This window comes from Thamnophis elegans, chromosome 4 (genome assembly GCF_009769535.1).
Source record: "Thamnophis elegans isolate rThaEle1 chromosome 4, rThaEle1.pri, whole genome shotgun sequence".
NCBI lineage: Eukaryota > Metazoa > Chordata > Lepidosauria > Squamata > Colubridae > Thamnophis > Thamnophis elegans.
Window position 1 is genome coordinate 58,319,294 of NC_045544.1, and position 20,654 is coordinate 58,339,947.

The window sequence follows — 20,654 nt, forward strand, 5'->3', positions numbered from 1 at the left end:
CCATGTTAATGATTTCCTTTGTACGGAACATAAACAGACGTGACTTCCAATACCAATTCTTCTACATGTTTTTAAATGAAACTCTGTGTGTATTTAAATGAAACTGTGTATATTTTCCGTAACCTTGTTAATAAATACATGTAATATTTTAGTCCTGTATGTGGGAAAAGAGTCAAATGTACTGTATTAACTAACCATATCAGATCCACCTGATTATCAGCTAAGTTCATACAAAGCACTCGTCCCCAAATAACCTGTTCTCGGATTTGATTAGTTTAGCATTCAGTTCAAATTCAACCTAAGAGTAGAGTCAAGCCAGATTCCATGGATGCAGATTCTAGGTGCTAATGCTTCTCATCAGTTTGGGGCCAATTACACCTTTCTGACTTACTCAGTCTGATGTCTTCAAGAACTCCAGTAAAGTCCAATAAAGTCCATGCACATAGCTGATCTTTGGAGAGCTATGTTTCCTCCAGAACTATTCACTTTTGTTTGTTCACCAAGGATGATTGAACATAAAGGGCCTTGTGAGGTTTCCACCACTGGCCCTGTGGAAATGTTGATCCTGGGAATGTGGGAAGATGTGCAAGAGTTTTATGCAAGCTGTATCTAGACTTGCCAGTTGGCTCATATCATTCAACTGAAAACATGAAGAACAAGAAGAACAATACCTCTTTCTTTTTGAAAATATTAACTTTTGTGTTCTTAAGCATGCATATAAAATGATCTAGTGGTCACAGAGTCTGTGATCAAGCAGCCACCTCAGCTAAAATCCTCATGGTTCATCATAAGCAGGACTGGAGTTGCTGGCTGGGGTAGGGGGGATGGAACAGAATCCATCGCATTAATGTCAGGGCTAAATAATTTATATGGCTGTTTGTGGGACAGATCAGGAAAGTAAGGAGCTTAGGAGGTCACAGACCCATTACTGTCACCCAACCTTCTTCAGGCAGGTCCGTAATAGGCCCTGTTTTGTTCCCAATATTTCTGCCATTATTGGGGAAAACCACTGGGAACATGCATATGATGTTCTGTTACATACACCTTTGCGGTGGAACAGGTCTTCTGCTTCATCTGGCTCATCATTTGCTATTTTAGCAAGTAGAATTGTTTTCTAGGAGTCAATGCAGACATTTATTGGGAAAAGACCAACTTTAGATTTTTCAAAATAACCAGAGTGCTGGAAATACTATATGCAGGATGTTAGATCACAGAGATACCTCAATTTATCTCTATTTTGCTTTTCAGAGAAACATCCCTGAATATACAGGCTGGTCATGTAACAATGTGGTTCCGAGCGAAATTTTAGGGGACTGTTTAAAAGAAGCTACCTGACTATTCCTGGGATATTAATTGCCTTGGCCTTCTTCTATACTACTGCAACGTGCTCTACATGGGGCAGCCCCTGAAGAGCATTCGGAGACTTCAGCTTGTCCAGAATGCAGCCGCGCGAGCGATCGTGGGTGCACCTCGGTACACCCACGTTACACCTATCCTCCGTGAGCTGCACTGGCTGCCTATTGGTCTTCGGATATGCTTCAAGGTGCTAGTCATCACTTATAAAGCCCTTCATGGTATTGGACCTGGGTACTTGAGAGACCACCTGCTGCCAATTACCTCCAACAGACAGATTAGATCCCACAGATTAGGCCTCCTCCGAATTCCATCCACTGGCCAATGCCGATTGGCTACCACCCGGAGGAGGGCCTTCTCTGTGGCTGCTCCAGCCCTCTGGAACGAGCTCCCTGTGGAGATTCAGACCCTCACCATCCTCCAGGCTTTCCACAAAGTGCTTAAAACCTGGCTTTTCCGACAGGCCTGGGGCTGATGAGATCCTGTCCCCGCTCGAATTGTGTGGCTGTTGATTGTTTTTAAATTGTGGTGTTGTTTGTCCGTTGTCTTTTTTTCCTGTTGTATCCCCCCCCCCCTTACTTGGTTTGTGAGCCGCCCTGAGTCCCTCTGGGAATAGGGCGGCATAGAAATACAATCAAATCAAATCAAATCAAATCAATCAAATCAAATCAATACAGAGAATAACAGAATTGGAAGCGACGTTGGTGGTCTTCTAGTCCAACCTCTTGCCCAGGCAGGAAACTCTATATCATTTCTGACAAATGGCTATCCAATCTCTTCTTAAAAACCTCCAATGTTGGAACATTCACAACTTCTGGAGGCAAGTTGTTCCACTGATTAATTGTTCTAACTGTCAGGAAATTTCTCCTTAATTCTAAGTTGCTTCTCCCCTTGATTTGTTTCCACCCATTGCTTCTTTTTCTACCCTCAGGTGCTTTGGAGACTAGCCTGACTCCTCTTCTTTGTGGCAGCCCCTGAGATATTGGAACACTGCTATCATGTCTCCCCTAGTCCTTCTTTTCATCAAACTAGACATACCCAGTTCCTGCAACCGTTCTTCATATGTTTTAGTCTCCAGTTCCCTAATCATCTTTGTTGCTCTTCTCTGCACTATTTCTAGAGTTTCAACATCTTTTTTACATTGTGGCGACCAAAACTGAATGAAGTATTCCAATTGTGCCCTTACCAAGACATTATAAAGTAGTATTAACACTTCACGTGATCTTGATTCTATCCCTCTGTTTATGCAGCCTAGAATTGTGTTGGCTTTTTTGGCAGCTGCTGCACACTCATATATTTCAAGTTAATATTTGTAAATAAAGCAACATTGATATTAAGAGTGTCAGTGGCTGAAATTATATAGCATACTAAGTATTTATTTTAATACCTTTTTCTTGAATAAACCATAGTGCTGGATTTGGATATTCTACTAAACCATAATCCCTGGTTAGTGTTTGGGTTCACATACTACATTGAAGCCAGACAAATAAACAACATTATGGCATTATGCAATGAGCAATTTTTATAGTATTTTGATGAATCATAATAAGGTTTAGGTTTAAGTTTAGGTTTCGTTTTATTTATAAACATATGTCATGTTCAGCTCCTGGAATTATGGGGAAACATGAAGCTACACAATGTTGATCTGCATGAATATTCTGTCGGGATTTCTTCAATTTAGCATTTTCCAGATGAATTACAACGGCATCTTTCTGATGTCTCAGACTACACAACTGAGATTTGCCATTTCAGCACATCTAAAGCGCATAAAGTTGGGGAAGACTAAAATAATTTAGAAAGGCTTTCAGATACATTCAGACTCTTTCTCTCATGCTCACCCTGGTCCAAGTGTGATATGTTCCAGAAGGAAACTTACATTACTAAAACTTTCAGGGATAAGCCAAGGTGGCGCAGTGGTTAAATGCAGCACTGCAGGCTACTGCTAGATCAGCAGGTCAGCGGTTCAAATCTCACCGGCTCAGGGTTGACTCAGCCTTCCATCCTTCCGAGGTGGGTAAAATGACCCAGATTGTTGGGGGCAATATGCTGACTCTCTGTAAACCGCTTAGAGAGGCCTGAAAGGCCTATGAAGCGGTATATAAGTCTACTGCTATAGTATCATGAAACAGAAACCTTGCTGTTTCTACTGCAAGAACCATTTCATAACACTGAGGTTTAGTTCAGTTGGAAATCATTTCCAAATAGGAAGTGGGGGAAGAAACTGTATCACTTGAGAAATCCAAAACCAGACAGAGCAGCAGATCCAAGTCTGTTGCAAAGTGCACGTTTGCTTGGTCATATGACAGAGATTGGCTCAAGAGCTCTACAGCATTTCCCCTTATTTTCTGCTTCTCCATTTCTTTTATATTGGATCCTTGTCTAGACTACTTTCAGAAAAAGGAGAAACCACTAATGCGGGGGTTTACTATAAGAACAAAGTGGATAAAGCTGCTCGACTTATTGTATGGGTTTTGAAATGTGCTTTTAACATTCAAGGGAATAGACAAGCCCAGATTAGGACATAATTATTTTGTACAAAATGGTCCGAAGAGCAAAACACAACACCCTGGATACTAGACAAAATACAATTTTATGGAAAATTGGATTTATATCTGTTTAGGCAATAAAGTTTGGCAAAAGTCTTGCTTCCATGCCTGGCATAGAATGTATACATTTGTACTGAAATGAGAAAATTAAGTTTAAACATAGGATTCTTTTGCACATTGTAAGTGCTCAAAAGTTATCTGATTGTTCTGTAGCGTCATATATTCTTGCTTGTTCTTTTGATATGACCCAGACATGGTCCTGAGGCGGTACACTTGAGGGGTCAAAGGCAAATTTGCCCGTGAATGTATTCCAATAACAAAATCCACAACTGGTTTTTTGTCCTGGGAGTCATTGATCAAAGAGGATCTGTCATTAAAAAGGTTCTCATTTGCTTTGTTTGTTATCTCTTTCTTGAGCCCTGGACATCCAGATGCAGGATCATGCGGAACCTTGGGGGGCCTCAGAGGATGAGCTCTTAAACTGTTGCGTGATGGAAATCTAACAGAAGAAAAGTGTTTGGTTGCCTCTTCATAGGAAGGAGGCCTTCTAGGTTTATTTTGATCTACAAGTCGAAAAACTTCAACTGCCGACATAAAACGGGACCTCAGTGGACAGCCTGAGGGTTCTGGACTGGGAATAGTCTCATGAGTTGCTTGAGCAAACTGACAGGAAAGTGCTCTTTCTTTTCTGGAGCCCTTTTTGAAACTGCCTTTTTGAAAGCAACCCCTGCCACTTTCTGTTTTGGCCAGCAGCATCTTGCGGGGTGGCACAGAAAAACATGGCGTGCTTCTTGAGCTCTGAGACAGCTCGGTCACTTCCATTTGAAAGTTTGGCAGAGAAGGACTGCGGCCGAGTTAAGATGTTGTTCTTGAAGATGGCAGGTGATGGGAGTGGTGAACTAGTGAATACAGAAGAGTCTGAGATAGAGGAAGCACTGTCTAGTGAACTGGAAGAAGATGTGCTGAGTAAGGAATCACTTGATAATTCTGTGGGGAAGTTGGCTTTGATTCTGAGATCTGATGGCTTTTTGTTCCTGTAGCGCCCGGAAGGATGGGATTCTTCAACTGTCTGCATTCCCATTCTCAGCTCTCTATTCTTCAGTCCCAATTCCTTCTGCCGAATAAAATTCTCCTCACTTTTGGAAAGTTTTGGAAGTTTCACACAGCTTTTCCGGCAATTCTTGGAAGACTGTAAGTCTGGTTCTGAGGATCTCCTCTCAAGTTTCTTCATTGTTGTTTTAAAATGAGTCAGGGAGAAGGCAGAAGGGATCTGGGTTCGCGGATGTTTGGGATACAATTCTGTACTGCTTGGTCTGCTGATGTGGGATAAACCCCTGGATTGAAGGTCACTGAGACTGCATTCCCCTTCAAGGTCTGTGCTGTCATAAGCAGAATCACGATGCTGGTCTGGTGATGACGTGTCTGGAGGAAGGAAAGGAAATGTTGAGACTAATCTTGTACAGATCAGCATTAGAAATACGTCTGTCTCCACTAACTGCTATAAAGTAATTATAGTAAAGTAGTAAAGTATAAAATTAAAGTAATTGTAGCAATTGAGGAATAAAGCCTTCCTGCCCAACATAGTGAATAGGATATTTAAAAAAATATTTTAAGGGTACAAAATCTAGGCAAGGGATCAAATTACATAGAAATAATAAAACTTAACTGAACAGTCCCTGAAAAGAAAATGATCAAAAAAAGAGAAACAAAAATATTTGAACTATATTTAATTAAACTTAGACATAGTCACCGGTTTATCAAAATATCATATAATGCTATATTATAATTTGATATTCACAAACTGAGCCCAGTCTCTCTGATAAATCTTCCCAAAACTTTACACATATTATTTCTGTTTCTCTACCCTGGTTTGAAAGGAACCTCAATGATAGGTGACTGTCTTGTCAAACTTTAAGAGACACCGTGGTTAACATTTAGAAATAGTTTACTGTCGTTACCAGTTGGTTATTTTTTGCCACTTCCTTAGCAACTAGAATCAAACATTGGTAAACAGTACTTTCATTCAGAGAAAAATGATTAGCCAGACTCTGTTTTAAACATATACTTCACAGACATGCAAAATCAGGGTACCTGTCATATGCAGGGAATTATCAGTATTCCTAGAAAACAGTGAGTAGATTTCTTCTCCAAATATATCTGAACAATTATTAATGAGGAATTCCACCAGTGTCTTCACCTATGCAAGCCAAACAAAGAACGCAAATCAGAGGATTTGCAGAGTCATTTCAACATTATTAGTAGAATCTATATATTAAGAACTATATATTAAGAATATTTTGATAGGAGATCCACATGGAAATTCCAGCCTTGAAGGGTACAAGCAGGAAAACAACATGCAGAATTCTTGTCTTTTAAATCTTGCCTTGCTTTCCAGTAAGAATAAATTACTTCTGAGATAGCAACCCCCCCCCCACCATTGTTTGTTTGTTAATGTTGGCCTGTTAATCTCTTCATTTGAACCTATGGAAGCTTATTTTCCCTGGGAATAACTTTGCAATTGTGTTGATGTGCCTTTAGCTGGTTGCATAATTCCCAAAGCTTATGTCCTGATGCTAGAACTAGCTTCTTCCACTGAACCACAATTGCAAGACTTTTAATGATTGCATGTTTTAAAAACCAACGAAGAAAGCTACACTTTCCAGTCAAGAGGATCTGAACTCTGTACTTAAACTGTTGGGGAGTTTCTTAACCAGCTAACCAGAAGATAATTATACATTGCCTATGAGCTCTTGGTTCAGGATGGAGAACTTTTGCTTTGAGTTTTGGAGTTATATTTTCTTGACAGCAATTTATGTTTGGGGTAAGCAGGCTTAAAGCCAACAGTGATGTAACCTGGACTATCTTCTTTTTCCCCATAAGATCCTTTACTTTCTCTTCTTCTTCTCCTCCAGTCTTATACAACATAAGGTTGGATGAAGATCTTGAACACAATCTGACTCTAGAGCGATACCCAATTCCATTTGTTGGAGTGGTTGCCTTTGAGGTACTCCCTTTGACCCAGATAAAGCATGATCCTCTGTCTTAATGCTTGTAGTTAAAAAGCCCCAAGGCAGAGTACTTTTCTGAACCCATCCATGTCGCTTCTGCAGAAATGTCTTCTGCAAAAGGAGATGCAAAAAGTCAAAGGCTAGCAAAACATCAATTTGAAGTAGCACTTTGCTCGACTTTGCTGCCTAAGAATGAGACACAGCTTCTTAATACCACATCAGAGAGGCAGTTTATTGAGGGATGAATCAGAGAAGTGCCCCTTTAAGGCTTCCCATAATTCTAGTGTGTGGGAGCTGAATTAATTAGGATGTTGCAATGCAACCACATTGGTTCCTAATCTTGGCAACTTTCAGATGTATGCACTCAAACTCTCAGAATTCTGGCTCAGAAATTCTGGGAGTTGAAGTCCACATGTCTTAAAGTTGCCAAGATTGGGAACCTCAGGTCTACATAATAGGGCCACTATTTCAAGTGTGAAACTATTTCACTGTGAGTCAGATAAATGCCAAAGGGATTCATGTTATACTGACTGGCTTCCTTGTAGCTAGAGAAAAAAAAATCAAAGATAAAAGACACGTGGAACAGGTGGAAAGAAACCCAAGGTACCTTATCATTTAGTTTTTTCTGGATTTCAAGTGGCAGGCTTTCGTTCCAATTTGGACTCAACATGGTTGGTCCAAAACAGATGGCAAGATTGTTGGAATCCATTTTGTTGATTTTGGAGTTTTGGCTAATGTGGTGAAGAAGAGAAAGCAAGTGTTTGAGCAAATGAAGATTTGGCTGTGGCAATTTGCTTGCAACCCTGCAAAAATGAACATATGAAAAAAAAGTTATCCTCAGATTGCAGCTTCTGTATTTTTTAATTTTTAAGTTAAACTTTGCATTCACTTATATGAGTACTAACACTTTCTCTAAAATGTGGAAGTATTGATTTAAAGTGGTTATCCAAAATTCCCATTCAAAAGTCCCAGTCAGTGAATTTATTGTGAATTTTTCTGTGTGGGAGATGGCCAGTTCCAAAATGTTAGCTAGCTAGCTAGCTAGCTAGCTAGACGCAGATAGACATAAATGCCTGAGTAGACAACAAGCAGAAATTGTTCTGTCTCTTGGAAAATTATGGGGTGAAATGCTGTTAAATTTATCATTAAACATGTATAAGATATGTATAAATGAACATATGTTTATTTTCATTAGGTGGTATTCATCAGCTGGAGATATTACAAGTATTCCTTGTTTAGTGACACAACTGGGACTGGCAATTTAGTTGTTAAAGCAAAGCAGTTGCTAAGTAGAGCCATGACTCTGCTTATGAACTTACTTCAACTTTCTTTTGCTTTACAGAACTATGAAAGCCCTAAATGTGAGGATTGGTGGCAACGTTACATTTTGATCACCATTGTAACTGCAAACAGTCTCTGAAAGAGGCTATCAGTATTCATTGGTTTCCTTCATGGGACTCTATCTCTTTCTCTCTCTATGTGGGTGTGTGTGTGGTGTGTGGTGTGTGTGTGTGTGTGTTGTGTGTGTATGTATGTATGTATGCATACATGTATGTATGTATGTGGGAATGTATGCACATTTTATTCCTTGCATTGCATTCTGGCATACTTTCCAATGTGAAATGAATTGGTGGCATTGTGTTGTCATAAAGTCAGTCAGATTTGGTTATGGGATGATATTACTGCTCTCTCCCACTTATATTCTTCCAGCCTTTTTAAATGGAAGGAAGAGGAAAAAATGGCATTATTGCAAAAGCCATTTAGATTTTTTACTTTCCCCATTGCTAGTGTTTGCAGTGAGGATTCATACTTCCTCCTACAGTGATTGCTTATTATGAATAGTTCCCCAGCTTTCAATCAAGATGAATAAAAATATGGAAAATAAAAAATATGGAAACCCACACATGTCTAGTCACAAGAGAACATCTAAAATTGGAACAAAACACAAACCCTAACCACATTTTGGGGGAAAGAAATCCTATTGAATTCAATGAGAATGACAGGGAGTAAAAATTGCAGGAAATCCTTGGGTAGGCTGCACTATTAGCCAGGCTTATTTGACAGCAAGACTCATTAAAAATATGTCATTTTAAGCAGGTATAAAGTTGCACGTCAATATAGCCTTTTTCTTTCTGTCACATTTCAGAATAGATAGGAAGTGTAGTACAACTTTAACCTAAGGTCTATAGTCTTAGATATCATGTTCTCTGGCATCAATCAAATTTTCCAGAAAAAAACTTGCTTTGCTTCATTGATGAGTTTTTAGGGAGGAGGACAGAATGCAGAAAGGAATTGATAGGTCATTTCCCATTCATAATTCTCTTCCTTAGTTTTTTGTTGCATGAGTGAGATTAAAAAGGGAACCATGTAACACTTTTTGATTTCTTGAGCTTAGAGCCATCTGTCTGGAAGCATCCAGGATTTCAGAATCTGTGTCTATGTGAGTTACTTATTACAGAACAGCAAAAAGCCACTCTGGAAGAGAAGTCTACTTACTCTTTCATGGCTTCAATTTTTTCTTGATGATTTTTTTTTCTAATGCTGTCATCCACTCATCGTGAAGCTCAGTCAGCAACAATTTGTGGGGAATTTTCGGAGGAAATCCTGCAAGAAACAAACTTCAGTTTGGGGGGGGCAACTGTAAGCCAACGTGCAACATGCATCCTGGAACTCTTTCAATTTGGTTCATACCAGTGGTGAAATTCATTTTTTTTTTACTATCAGTTCTGTGGGCGTGGCTTGGTGGTGTGACAGGGGAAGGATATTGCAAAATCTCCATTCCCACCCCAATCTGGAGCTAGCCAGAGGTGGCATTTGCTAGTTTTCTGAACTACTCAAAATTTCTGCTACCAGTTCTCGAGAATCTGCTGAATGTCACCCCTGGTTCATACCACAGTTTTTGGGGACTGTGTATCCCTAAGTCAGAGACAGATCATAAAAACAACAGCTCTGTCTCCTATCCTTTTCTGTCAGGAGGCTAAATACATGAGATGCAACAATAGCGGAATTTATTTCTTAACTGCACTGGTTTTAGGAATATCTCTTCCTAATATTTAAGAAACTGGGATCTACAATAAGAAACCAAATTAATAGATGTATACCTTAAAAGCCACAGCTAGCAGATAAACGGACTTTTTTTCTAAAGCAATGTTGTCTCTAGCATTTAATTCCTCTCTCAGCTCCTTGCGGGCCTTCTCATTGGCGCCTATTCGGAATATCCCTTCAGTGAATGGTCCTTTTTGGTAGAGTATTGTAAGGATATCCTAAAATGTGAACAGGAATAAAAGAATATTACTATATTAGATCCAAACAGGGAACTGAACGCCATCATTATCCTATGCTCACTTTTTCAGTAGCATGTATTTGGCAAGACAACATATACATTATTCATACATTATATATTTCCTGGGTTGGGCTCCATGCAACTGTTCCCTGTTCTTCCTTAATAATTCCCCCCCTCCCCATATTATTTTCCCTAGCCTTTAGACTCTTTCCTTTTTAGCTATCCAAGACTAAAGTAGAAATTCCTTGCAAAAGGCAAAATTCTAGACACAATATTATGAAACTTCAATAATACAACTCATGATTCTGTTTCACCTTAGAGAAGAGTCTGCTTGGCATAGATTTGAATTATTTTAAATAACATTTAATTGTAATTCAACTTCTTCCATATATGACTAGTAGGAGGAAGAAAATCTTCCTATTGCATAATCCTATTAAGGATTATGTTACACAGCCAAAGCACAAGGCACTATTCATACATGATGGATACAATACCCTCCTGTGTATTTACCTGTATAGATTTGGGCAGTGTATCTTCAGCACCATAAACAAGTGATAAAGGAAGATCAAACAAAGGGGGTTTCAACACAGATTCTAGATGCCCCTGACTTCCTGATTCATGGGTAAATCGTCTGAACATAAATGGGAAAGATATAACATTCTTTCTTTTCCTGTGACGATCTGTTGGAAGAATAAAAGGAGTAAGAATAATGTGCAATGAATGAGTGACATCATGAAAACATCACTAGATACATGAATATAGGATTATAGAATTATATGAATCAGCTATTGTCAATAAAATGATTTTCAGATGCTTTAGACTGTAGCTCCTACTCTGATCAATTGCCACACTGGCTAGGCATGGATTGGGGATATTGAGTTTTGTAGCCTGTTGCAGATTGGGGAAAGTTACTATAGTTATACGGCTAGTCCTCAACTTATGATCACAATTGAGCCCAAAATTTCTGTTGCTAAGTGAAACATCTGTTAACTGACTTTTGCCCCATTTTACGACCTTTCTTATCACAGTTGATAAGTAAATCACTGCAGTTATTCACATTGTTGTTAAGTGAATCTGACTTCCCCATTGTCTTAGCTTGTCAGAAGTTTACAAAAGGTAATCACATAACGCTGGAACACTGCAACCATCATAAACATGAGTCAGTGGCCAAGTATTTGAATTTTGATCACCTGACCATGGGGATGCTGCAATGGATGTAAGTATGAGGAACAGTCTTAGTCACTTTTTTCAGTGCTATTGCAACTTTGAACAGTCACTAAATGAGCTGTTGTAAGATAAGGGCTACCTGTACTCTTTATCAGCATTCAGCAATGTTAGAAGAACAATCAGATCAATTGAATCTAAACAAATGCAGTTTGTAAAACTTAATTGGTAGCAAAAGGACCATCCCAGGTGTTCTTGGTATCAGAGGTAAACATTGGTTTCTTGTCAAAAGTGATTGAGAACATTCAACGTGGTCAATATATCACTTTTGAACTGATCACAAACCTACCTAGCTTATTTAAAATGGCACTTAATTATGTTCTACTATCAAACCAGCTGTAATCTCTGTACCTCCAACTTTGTTCTTGCTGAAATAATACAGTCTGTATCACTTGCATATTTAAATTTTATGCACAATCCCCTTGTTAAGGAAATCAGCCTGTGTTTCAACCATCAGTGGTGACAATTAAATACCGGTATGTAGTTAACCTGCCATCTTATGGTTTGTCCTAGAACAGCCAATCGATCAACCAGATTGTTTATAGCTCTAGAAATTTCAGGTGTATATATTCCACTAGGGGGCAATTTAAAGTTATCAGTTATGATTTAAACCTGAGAACCCACCAGCCTGTGACTACTACATAAAAATGTGGCCACTTTCACTACCAGAAAAGCATAGTCAACTATCCATTTCCTTGAGCAAACAAGAGCTTGGGTCTCATTCTGTCCCTTCCTGCACCATCCAAAAGAACAGAATAAATGCCCTTCACTTGTAGAGAACAAAGTTCAAGGTACATTGGGTTTAGTAGAATCTCACTGGTCATGTTTAAGAAGGGTTGCACACATACCAATCAGCTGATATGGCTCATCTTCATTATCACATGTCATGAAGAAGTGACGTTTTTGAGATCCTCCTAAAATTTAACAAGTCAGTAAAAATGATCAATCCATCATGCAGCATAGAGTCAACTAAAGCTGTAATACATCACGTTGCTCAGTTCCTTAAAATAAAGAGACAAATCCCACACTCTCTTGTTTCAGGAAAGGATGCATTCAATTGCAACACTGAATTGCACTCAACCAAACATTAAACAGAAGCAACAATAAATATGAAAACTGTCCACAGCTATCCCGTTTACTTTGGTTAAATGAATCCTTAGTGAGCTCTGCAAATATAGATCTAAAAACATGATAGCAAGCAAAACATGGTTGGTTTCACCATGGTTACTATTGACATCAATGGGTCTTTTATTATTCAGGACTAACTAAACTTCTATTGATGTCAATGAATTCATTCTAAATTTGAGTGAGTAATGCAGGGAAAGGTAGGTGAGAAGAAAAATTAACATACAGTTCAGACGGGAACTAATGTGTGATAGAGAGGATTGCAGTCAGGAATTTCCCAGGGCAAATGTGAGCTGTTTTATGTGAGCTGCTCTTTGGATGTCAGCCATACATCCAAGTAAGGCTATAAAGTGATTGCTAACTGTACTGGAAACAGGCTCACTGAAATTAATAGGTTTTTGAAGTAACAGGTGTTTAGCATTTGGACATTATAATCCAAACCACAGCCTTTCATATTTCTACTCAATACTCTATTATGAGCACAAATCTCTGGCTTGAACTGTAGCAGGGAATGTAACACATTCATTCATGTCTAAACAGATTTCCCAAAATTTGTAATGAGTGTGGGTAGCAGTTCAGGAGTTTTCATTTCATTCAGTCTTGAAGGTGATTTGAATTTGGTAACTATAATGGTGCAAGCAAAAGATCAAGTGTACTAGTATAAAATATTGACTAGAATTACAGTGCTATTAAAAATAGCTCCCCCCAAGCTAAAGCTTAGCAGGAATGACTGAGCATGACTTCACAAAAGCATAGGATGTGTTGTACAATTCTGAGTGAGTTTACTCAGAAATAAGTCTCACAGAGTCCCATAAGAAGTACTCTTACAATCACAAACTCTAATACATAGAAAAGGCAAAGGGCTTTATGTGTATTTACCTCTGATGAGTGTGCATTTAAAGCCTCCATTTCTTTTGCATTTAAGCTTTGGGCTGTAAAGTAAAACAAAGGAAAAATATAATCAGAAATCATCTAGTTTCATCAGCCCTCATTCGCATCACTTCTAGAGAGAAGAATATGAAGAGAAAAGACACTCACTGCATTGCAACTGCTTAGCACCTTCATCAGTAATCAAATTGTTATAGCTTTAATGATCTTGCTTCCCTGGATTCCTCTTGTTTGCCTATTTCAGAAGACAAGAACGATATTAGCAATCTCTGCTGAAGCACACAACCGTACTTTTTTCTGTTGCAAAATTAAATTCGACACAGATAAAGCAATTTAAGACAGAGGTGTTGACCTAAGTAAATCATTTTTTTCCTATTCATTGTTTCTGATTTCTGAAGGAAAAAAATGCCCAAAACCAAAAGGAGGCTTGACCACTCTATAGATAGCAGATCCACTCTTGCTCTGAAAAAATTTGTAACTTGTTGAAATAAACCAGAATGAACAAACCCTACAGATAGTCCTTCACAGCACAGTGTTATAGCAGCTCTGAAAAACCACTTGTTAATCACATGATAAGTTGAACGAATGTTCTACAGTTTGAAATAGCAAGGAAAGACATGAATAATTCACTAAAATAAAACGATCATACGGTATGTGCTAAGAATTTATCAGTCAGTCAAGCCTTGTCCTGAAGTTCATTATGAACAAGCATTTGTCAGCAATACAACATAGCTAAGCTGGTCAGGGAGTGGGGCTGAAGACGATCTGAAACTTTTTTCTGATTCAAAAGCCCCAAAGTAGAGAATTGTCCTGATCAAATCCATATGCTTATCTTACAAACTTACCAGGAAAGGGTCTCTGGCTGAGCTTTTTCACTTTAAGCGAACCGGAGAGGAGGAGAAAAGCAGCATAACCCCTTGGCAGTATCTACTGTAACTCGCTGGAGAACACTGAGGATTCAACACTCAGCCCACATGTGCCGCATTCGGAATGACTGCTGGTGGTTGTAGTTGAGGAGGCAGTGGAAAGTCACAACGTCAGAACAACAGGAAAAAGCATCACAATCAGAGGGCAGAGCTAAGCAAAGCATTCACTGGCAGATACTTGCTACCTCATGGGTTTCCTCTTCCTTTTAGGGCAGCTGCAGCAACTGCTGTAAAAGAAAATTTTCCCCCACTTCTTACAAAAAAAAGAAAGTCCCGTGTGGCCTCTGATAGAACCGTGATGGAACAGATGAGGTGTGTCACAGGCAGAAGTTCCAAATTACAAGGACAATCGGGTGGGATGTGTGAAAAACTCTAGTGCTCCGTAGGTTGGCTTAAGGAGGCGTACGCAACTATAAAGGGCAACTTATACGTCCAGACAGAAAATTCTTATCAGAAGAGTGTATCTTTTATGTACAATTTGTCTGAAGATATCAAATCTAACCACATGTAAACCTCAGTGGCTTTAAAAGTACAAGTTTAAGTACTCAATTAACCTTTTCAAATGTACCCATCTTGTGCACTGAGAGGTATTGACAAATACATCACATTCTTCTTCTCAAATTTATTATCTTTTTATTGTTCTGATTGATTCTTTACTTTTGGAGGTGGCATTGTAATAAAATAGTGTTATCGTATAATGATCAGATTATTGTTACGTTTGTTCCAGTATGTAGAGTATATGTCTAAAGATTGACTCTCTCTCCCTCTGTCCCTCTCTCTCTCCCCCTCCTTCCCTCCCTCCTTCCCTTCTCTGTGTTTATGTGGCTGTATGTTGTAAAAAAAATGTAGGACCAATTGTTACATACTGTATGTGATTTTCCAGAATGATCTTTTGTCCTCAGAAGATTTGGGCATCACAGACTTGAATATTTTAGCTATGCATCCTTAAAGTAAATATTAAAAATTTCCCCAAGTGTTCCATATAGATCTACTGTCCTATTATGCAAAGCGACCAGATCAATGTTTTAAAAAAGAAATGCCAGATTAGGAAATGGCCCCTATTTAAGTCCCATAAAGAGTAACAGAAATCCACCAAGATAGTGGAGCAGCTGGTTGGAGGCAGACGGCACCGGGGAGGGGGGGTGTTGGGTTGGGATGGTGGTGGGGAGATAAAAATGCTCACTGGCCTGAAAGGAACAATGGGCTCCTTGCAGCTGCTGAGGTGGGTATGCATTTTGTTTAGACATGGGAGTCGCTCAACTGATTTTGCATCTCACAGTGACAGATGGCTTATACAGAGAGGCTTGAAGCTCCCCTTCAACTGCTCAAAGGTTGGGATTCTCTCTGTCTGAAGACCAAGAGAACTTTAGAAGCTACTGAGCAGGGTGTGGGGGTTGGGGGGGCAGGAGTGCCTCATAGGCTTGACATAGTTCTTAGTGAACTAGGCAACCTAATTCCAGAGATTTGAAGAAAAAGGACATAATGAAGCAGCCTCTTAGTGTGTCCCCAGTTTCTATATTAAGAAAGGAATCTTTTTTTTTCTTTTTCTTCCAGGCTAATTTATTTACACAAATGGGATATAACTTTGGATGTTCACCAAGAAAACCTCTTGGTATCTGTTCAGAATACACACACACACACACACACACACACACACACACACACACATTTATCAGCACAAATGCAATATATAACCTCAGAAAACATATATATATATTATATATATATATATATATATAGTGTGTTGTGTGTGTGTGTGTGTGTGTGTGTATGTGTATGTATATTATATATATATATATATATGTATATGTATGTATGTATGTATGGTTATGTATAGTGTCACAACTAGTATGCCCCAATTATGGGAGGAAGCTAACTGCTTCCATTATCTGTCAATCGGCTCATCACAAGAGTCCATCACGACGGAAACCCAATATTTTTACTGTTGCCTTTGTATATTTGTGTTGTATTTGTGCTGATAAATAAATAAAGGGAGACTAGTACAAATACAACACAAATATAACAAAGGCAACAGTAAAAATATGTATGTATATATCTATTTATCAGCACAAATACAACATATACACACACACACACACACCCACACACACCACACACACACACACACTAACACACTGTCTTGTTATTTCTTGATAGGTTAAGGATTAATCATGCCTGACCCTGTTAGTTTCTAAGGTTAGCCAGATACTATCTATGTTAAATGTTGCAAATAAATCTAATCTCACCTTTTGTGAGTCTTGTCCCACCCCAAACCTGCATATCTGAAATGTACAACCAGAAATGTGTGAGTGGAACACCCCTTGGATCATACCCGTAATTTATTTCGAATGTTTCTAAATTATGGTCTATGTTACAGCAAATCCAAATTTGTATTCAAACAAAACATCATAATATTAATTCTTCTCCCTCCCCAAAAGAGAAGAAAAAAATAGAGAGTTTATACAGGGAAAGATTCCTTGGACTGTAGAGCAGATCCTCACTGTCTAATAACTTGGCACACAGGTCCTTGTATCTGAAAAAACCTATGTGTGTAGTGAGACATGGTTTAGAGTTATTCCACACAGAATGAGGTTTCAATTGGACTGTGCTGCTGGTTTTGCCCCCTTTCCTGAAGCATAACTTTTGTGTTACTTTGTCATGACCTTTCCCATAATTTTCTCTTTGCATAATCCAATAGTCTCCCCAACCAGCATATCGACACCTAATCTTCACATCACCTTATTAAATGTCTATGGAGATTCTCAGTCATCCTGGTCATGACAGGGCTGTCTTAATGTATGGACCTGATGGACACTTGCCCGTGGGCTCCACAAGCATAGTGGCCCCAACTAATCTGTGTATGTTAACCCTTCAATGCATCTTGTATCATATAAATACAGCAACTGTATGGTTTACTGAGTATTATTGTGTTTTTCAAGTCTTGTGTATTGTTCAAATATTTTTCATGTTTATTAGTTGTTGTTGCATAGCATGTTTTTAATATTTCAACACCTAGTTCATTGGAAGTGCCAATAAAATAAATATATTTTATTTTTGACCATTTACATTTTTATTCCTGTGAGTAGTTGTCGAAGTGGCCCCAGTACACTTCTTTGCCTGGTGCCCATAATGTTGTTGATGGCCCTAGTCATGGTTGTCCCAAAGGTGCTTTTTCAAAAGGCAACTGAACTTTGTTTTTCCTTAAAGACATTTTGCTCTCATCCAAGAAGCCTTCTTCAGTTCTGATTGAAGAAACCAAAGAAGCTTCCTGGATGAGAAGTGAAACATCTTCAAGAAAAAACAAAGTCCAGTTGCTTTTTGAAAAAGCACCTTTGGGATCACCTGGTTAACTTTTCCCCAGAGAAAAAAATGGTTGCAGAATGTTTTCCCTGGAGAAGAAGCTGATTAATTTGTAAGGTCAATCAGCCTGGCTTCCCAAGAAATATGGAAGTCCCTTAAGATAATGAATGTATGTAAGGTCAGAGCTAGTTTCAGATGAGGATAAAGCTTTATGAATTTGAGTCATGCGGCTATTTTTTGCAGCTGCTTCAACAACATTGAAAAGTGAAAAAAAGTTTCTAATGAAATGCACGAGACTTTGTGGCATGCACAGCGCTTTCAATTATCATATTCCAAACTGAAATTCATGAAACTCTTAGGTGATCTTAAGACTAATGAAACCTGCCAAAATATACTGCACTACAGAGAAGAGAGACAAAGACAGCTAAAAGGATCTTGGAAATCAAAAGTTACAGAGGCAAACCGCGCAGGATTATTATTATTTTTCTCTCTTCCTCAGAAAGCATTTTTTTTTGTTGCTATGAAACTATGAGAGGGAAAATCCCAAGCATCACAAATGTGTGTCTGTTTTCAAAAGAGTTTTAATCAACTTATGACAGTTGCAGATGGGGGTTGCCTGTGAACAAATGGGGACCAATCTGTGTTCGTTGCACTGTCATGCTAATGAGAAAATAATGGTAAAGGTTCACAACGGTTACAGGGACAAAAGGTGCTACTCAGCCAAGGCGGGTTTTAGTAAAGCTGAGTGCACAATGGAGGAAAATAATGGGAATCCAGGACTGGGCCTCTGGATGTTCATATATAGAATGGATTCCAGCTTTGTCAGAGTTGGCACATTCATCTTCTCCAAGGAAACCACTGAAACATTGGATAAATAGAAAAGGCGCCATTATGTAATGCATGGACAACAGCTTTTCTTCTCTTTGTTTTTTTTAAAATATATTTTGCTCTCTTAGCCTTGCCAGTAAACTTAAAAGAAACCACCCCTGGTTCCCCCTCCCACACGGTGTTTTTGAGATTCAGAATGGCTCTCAAAGAGGAATTAAAGTCCATCATGCAGCTTGATTGCTTTGTTATTTTCAGTGCATAGTTAGGAATGGAGGTTGTGTGCCAGATTATCCCTAGACATTTTGCAAGGGAGGAATGCACCTATTCCATAAAAACATCAAATACCAAACTTTACACATTGAAAAGCCTGAAGTTCGGTACACAGCTAGCCACTGATAATGAGTAAACTGTCAGGCCTGGAAGTCATCTTTTACATTGGGCCTGCCACATTTTCTGCTGTGGGAAAATTGGAGAGGGGATTATGGAGTATAGGAGATAGTCCTAAATAACATTCCTTTCTCAGAGAGTCAGGACATCTTGCCCTGCATCTGGAGTGGTGTGACTGGGACGCATCTCCAGTTGGGACAGTGCCTGATTGGACCATGGGATGGACATGTGTGTGGGCAGGGACTTGAACTTTAGTTTGGGTGGGGAAAACCTGGAAGATTTCATATTTGGGTTTTCCCAGATTGCCAATATGACATCTCTAATAAAATGGAACTTTGAGGACACTCAAGCCTTGGAGTCTTCTTTCGTTAGGGGTGTTACTTGGAACAAGCTTCATTTCCAACCAGTGCTAGCAGGGAATAACAGTGCTGGCAGCAAGTGACCAAGGAATTGTGTTGTGGCCTCATGATTGGAATCCAGAAGCACTCTTTGAAAAACCAAGCTTCACCCTTAGATATGAATGAATGTTGTTTTATTGCTGGAGTAATGTACAGGTAGTCCTTGACTTACAACCACAATCGAGCCCAAATCTATGTTGATAAGCCTTTGTGTGAATTTTGCCACATTTTTCAACCTTTCTTGCCACAGTTATTAAGTAAACCACTGCGGTTGTTAAGTCAAGTACCATAGTTTTTAACTGACTCTGGTTTCTTCATTGACTTTGCTTGTCAGAAGTTTGCAAACATGATACTGGGGCACTGGAATTGTCATAAACATGAACCATTACCAAGCACCTGAATTTTGATCATGTGACCATGGGGATGCTGCAACAGTCGTATGTGGGAAAATGGTCATAAATCAGTTTTTTCAGTGATGTTGTAACTTTGAATGATCACTAAATGAGTGGCTGTATGTTGAGGACTATGTTTATTTATTGCTGTTTTTAAGTTTGAAAAGCCTTTTGCGTTTGCCTGGAATAGGTGGCCTACAGATACAGCAAATACATAGCTTTAGATGTACATACTTCGTTTTGGACTCTATTAATAATGTCCTCATAACATGTCCTTTGTTGCTGTTAGTTGCAAGTCATGTCCGACCCATTGTGACCCCTGGACAACGTTCCTCCAGTTCTTCCTGTCCTACCATCCTCTGGAATCCATTTAAGCTCATGCCTACTGCTTCAGTGACTCCATCCAGCCACCTCATTCTCTGTCGTCCCCTTCTTCTTTTGCCCTCATCTTTCCCAGCATTAGGCTCTCCTCCGTGAGTCCTTCCTTCCTCGTTCTATTTGGGCCAAAGTATTTGGTTGTTTCATCTTCAGAATCTGGCCTCCTAAAGAGAGTCAGGGTTATCTCCTCTGGGACTGACCGGTTTGATTGCCTTGCTGTCCAAGGGACTCACAGAAGTCTTCTTTATGCCCTTTAGTTCCACCAAAGCTGGCATAGAGTGAGCAAAATGTCACCTGTCCCCTGGGAACATTAGTAATATGGTGTTTTTTTTATAAAGAGTCATAGAAACTACAGCTGCAGGAGACTGATCCTGAGAGATCAGATTGGTCAATCAGCATATCTCCTGCGCAAATTCTTGGTGTTAAACAGAAAATCATACAAAAACTAGAAAGTACAGTCACTCCATACTAATTGTTGTCAGAAGCTGTGGAAACCCTTTAATCCATTATGTGTGTGAACTAGTTACATATTGCAGGCGGACTCCAACTGCTTTTAATTGCTTTATTAGTTTAAATGGACCTTTTATGCAGCAGAGGGTTTGGGCTCTTTTAAAGAGG

The 20,654-nt window shown here is 39.1% G+C and overlaps 1 protein-coding gene across 1 annotated transcript; it reads right to left on the reverse strand.

The window, feature by feature from the left end:
• Positions 1–3,911: 3,911 nt before the first annotated feature.
• Positions 3,912–14,422, reverse strand: TAGAP (T cell activation RhoGTPase activating protein). Its single transcript, XM_032216417.1, is given in 13 exon segments — positions 3,912–4,662; positions 4,664–5,321; positions 5,991–6,096; positions 7,515–7,710; positions 9,404–9,437; positions 9,440–9,499; positions 9,502–9,511; positions 10,009–10,170; positions 10,701–10,870; positions 12,263–12,328; positions 13,419–13,471; positions 13,578–13,662; positions 14,273–14,422. Coding segments are annotated over 12 exon segments (2,130 nt in total). The 5' UTR covers positions 13,583–13,662; positions 14,273–14,422; the 3' UTR covers positions 3,912–4,052.
• Positions 14,423–20,654: the final 6,232 nt, after the last annotated feature.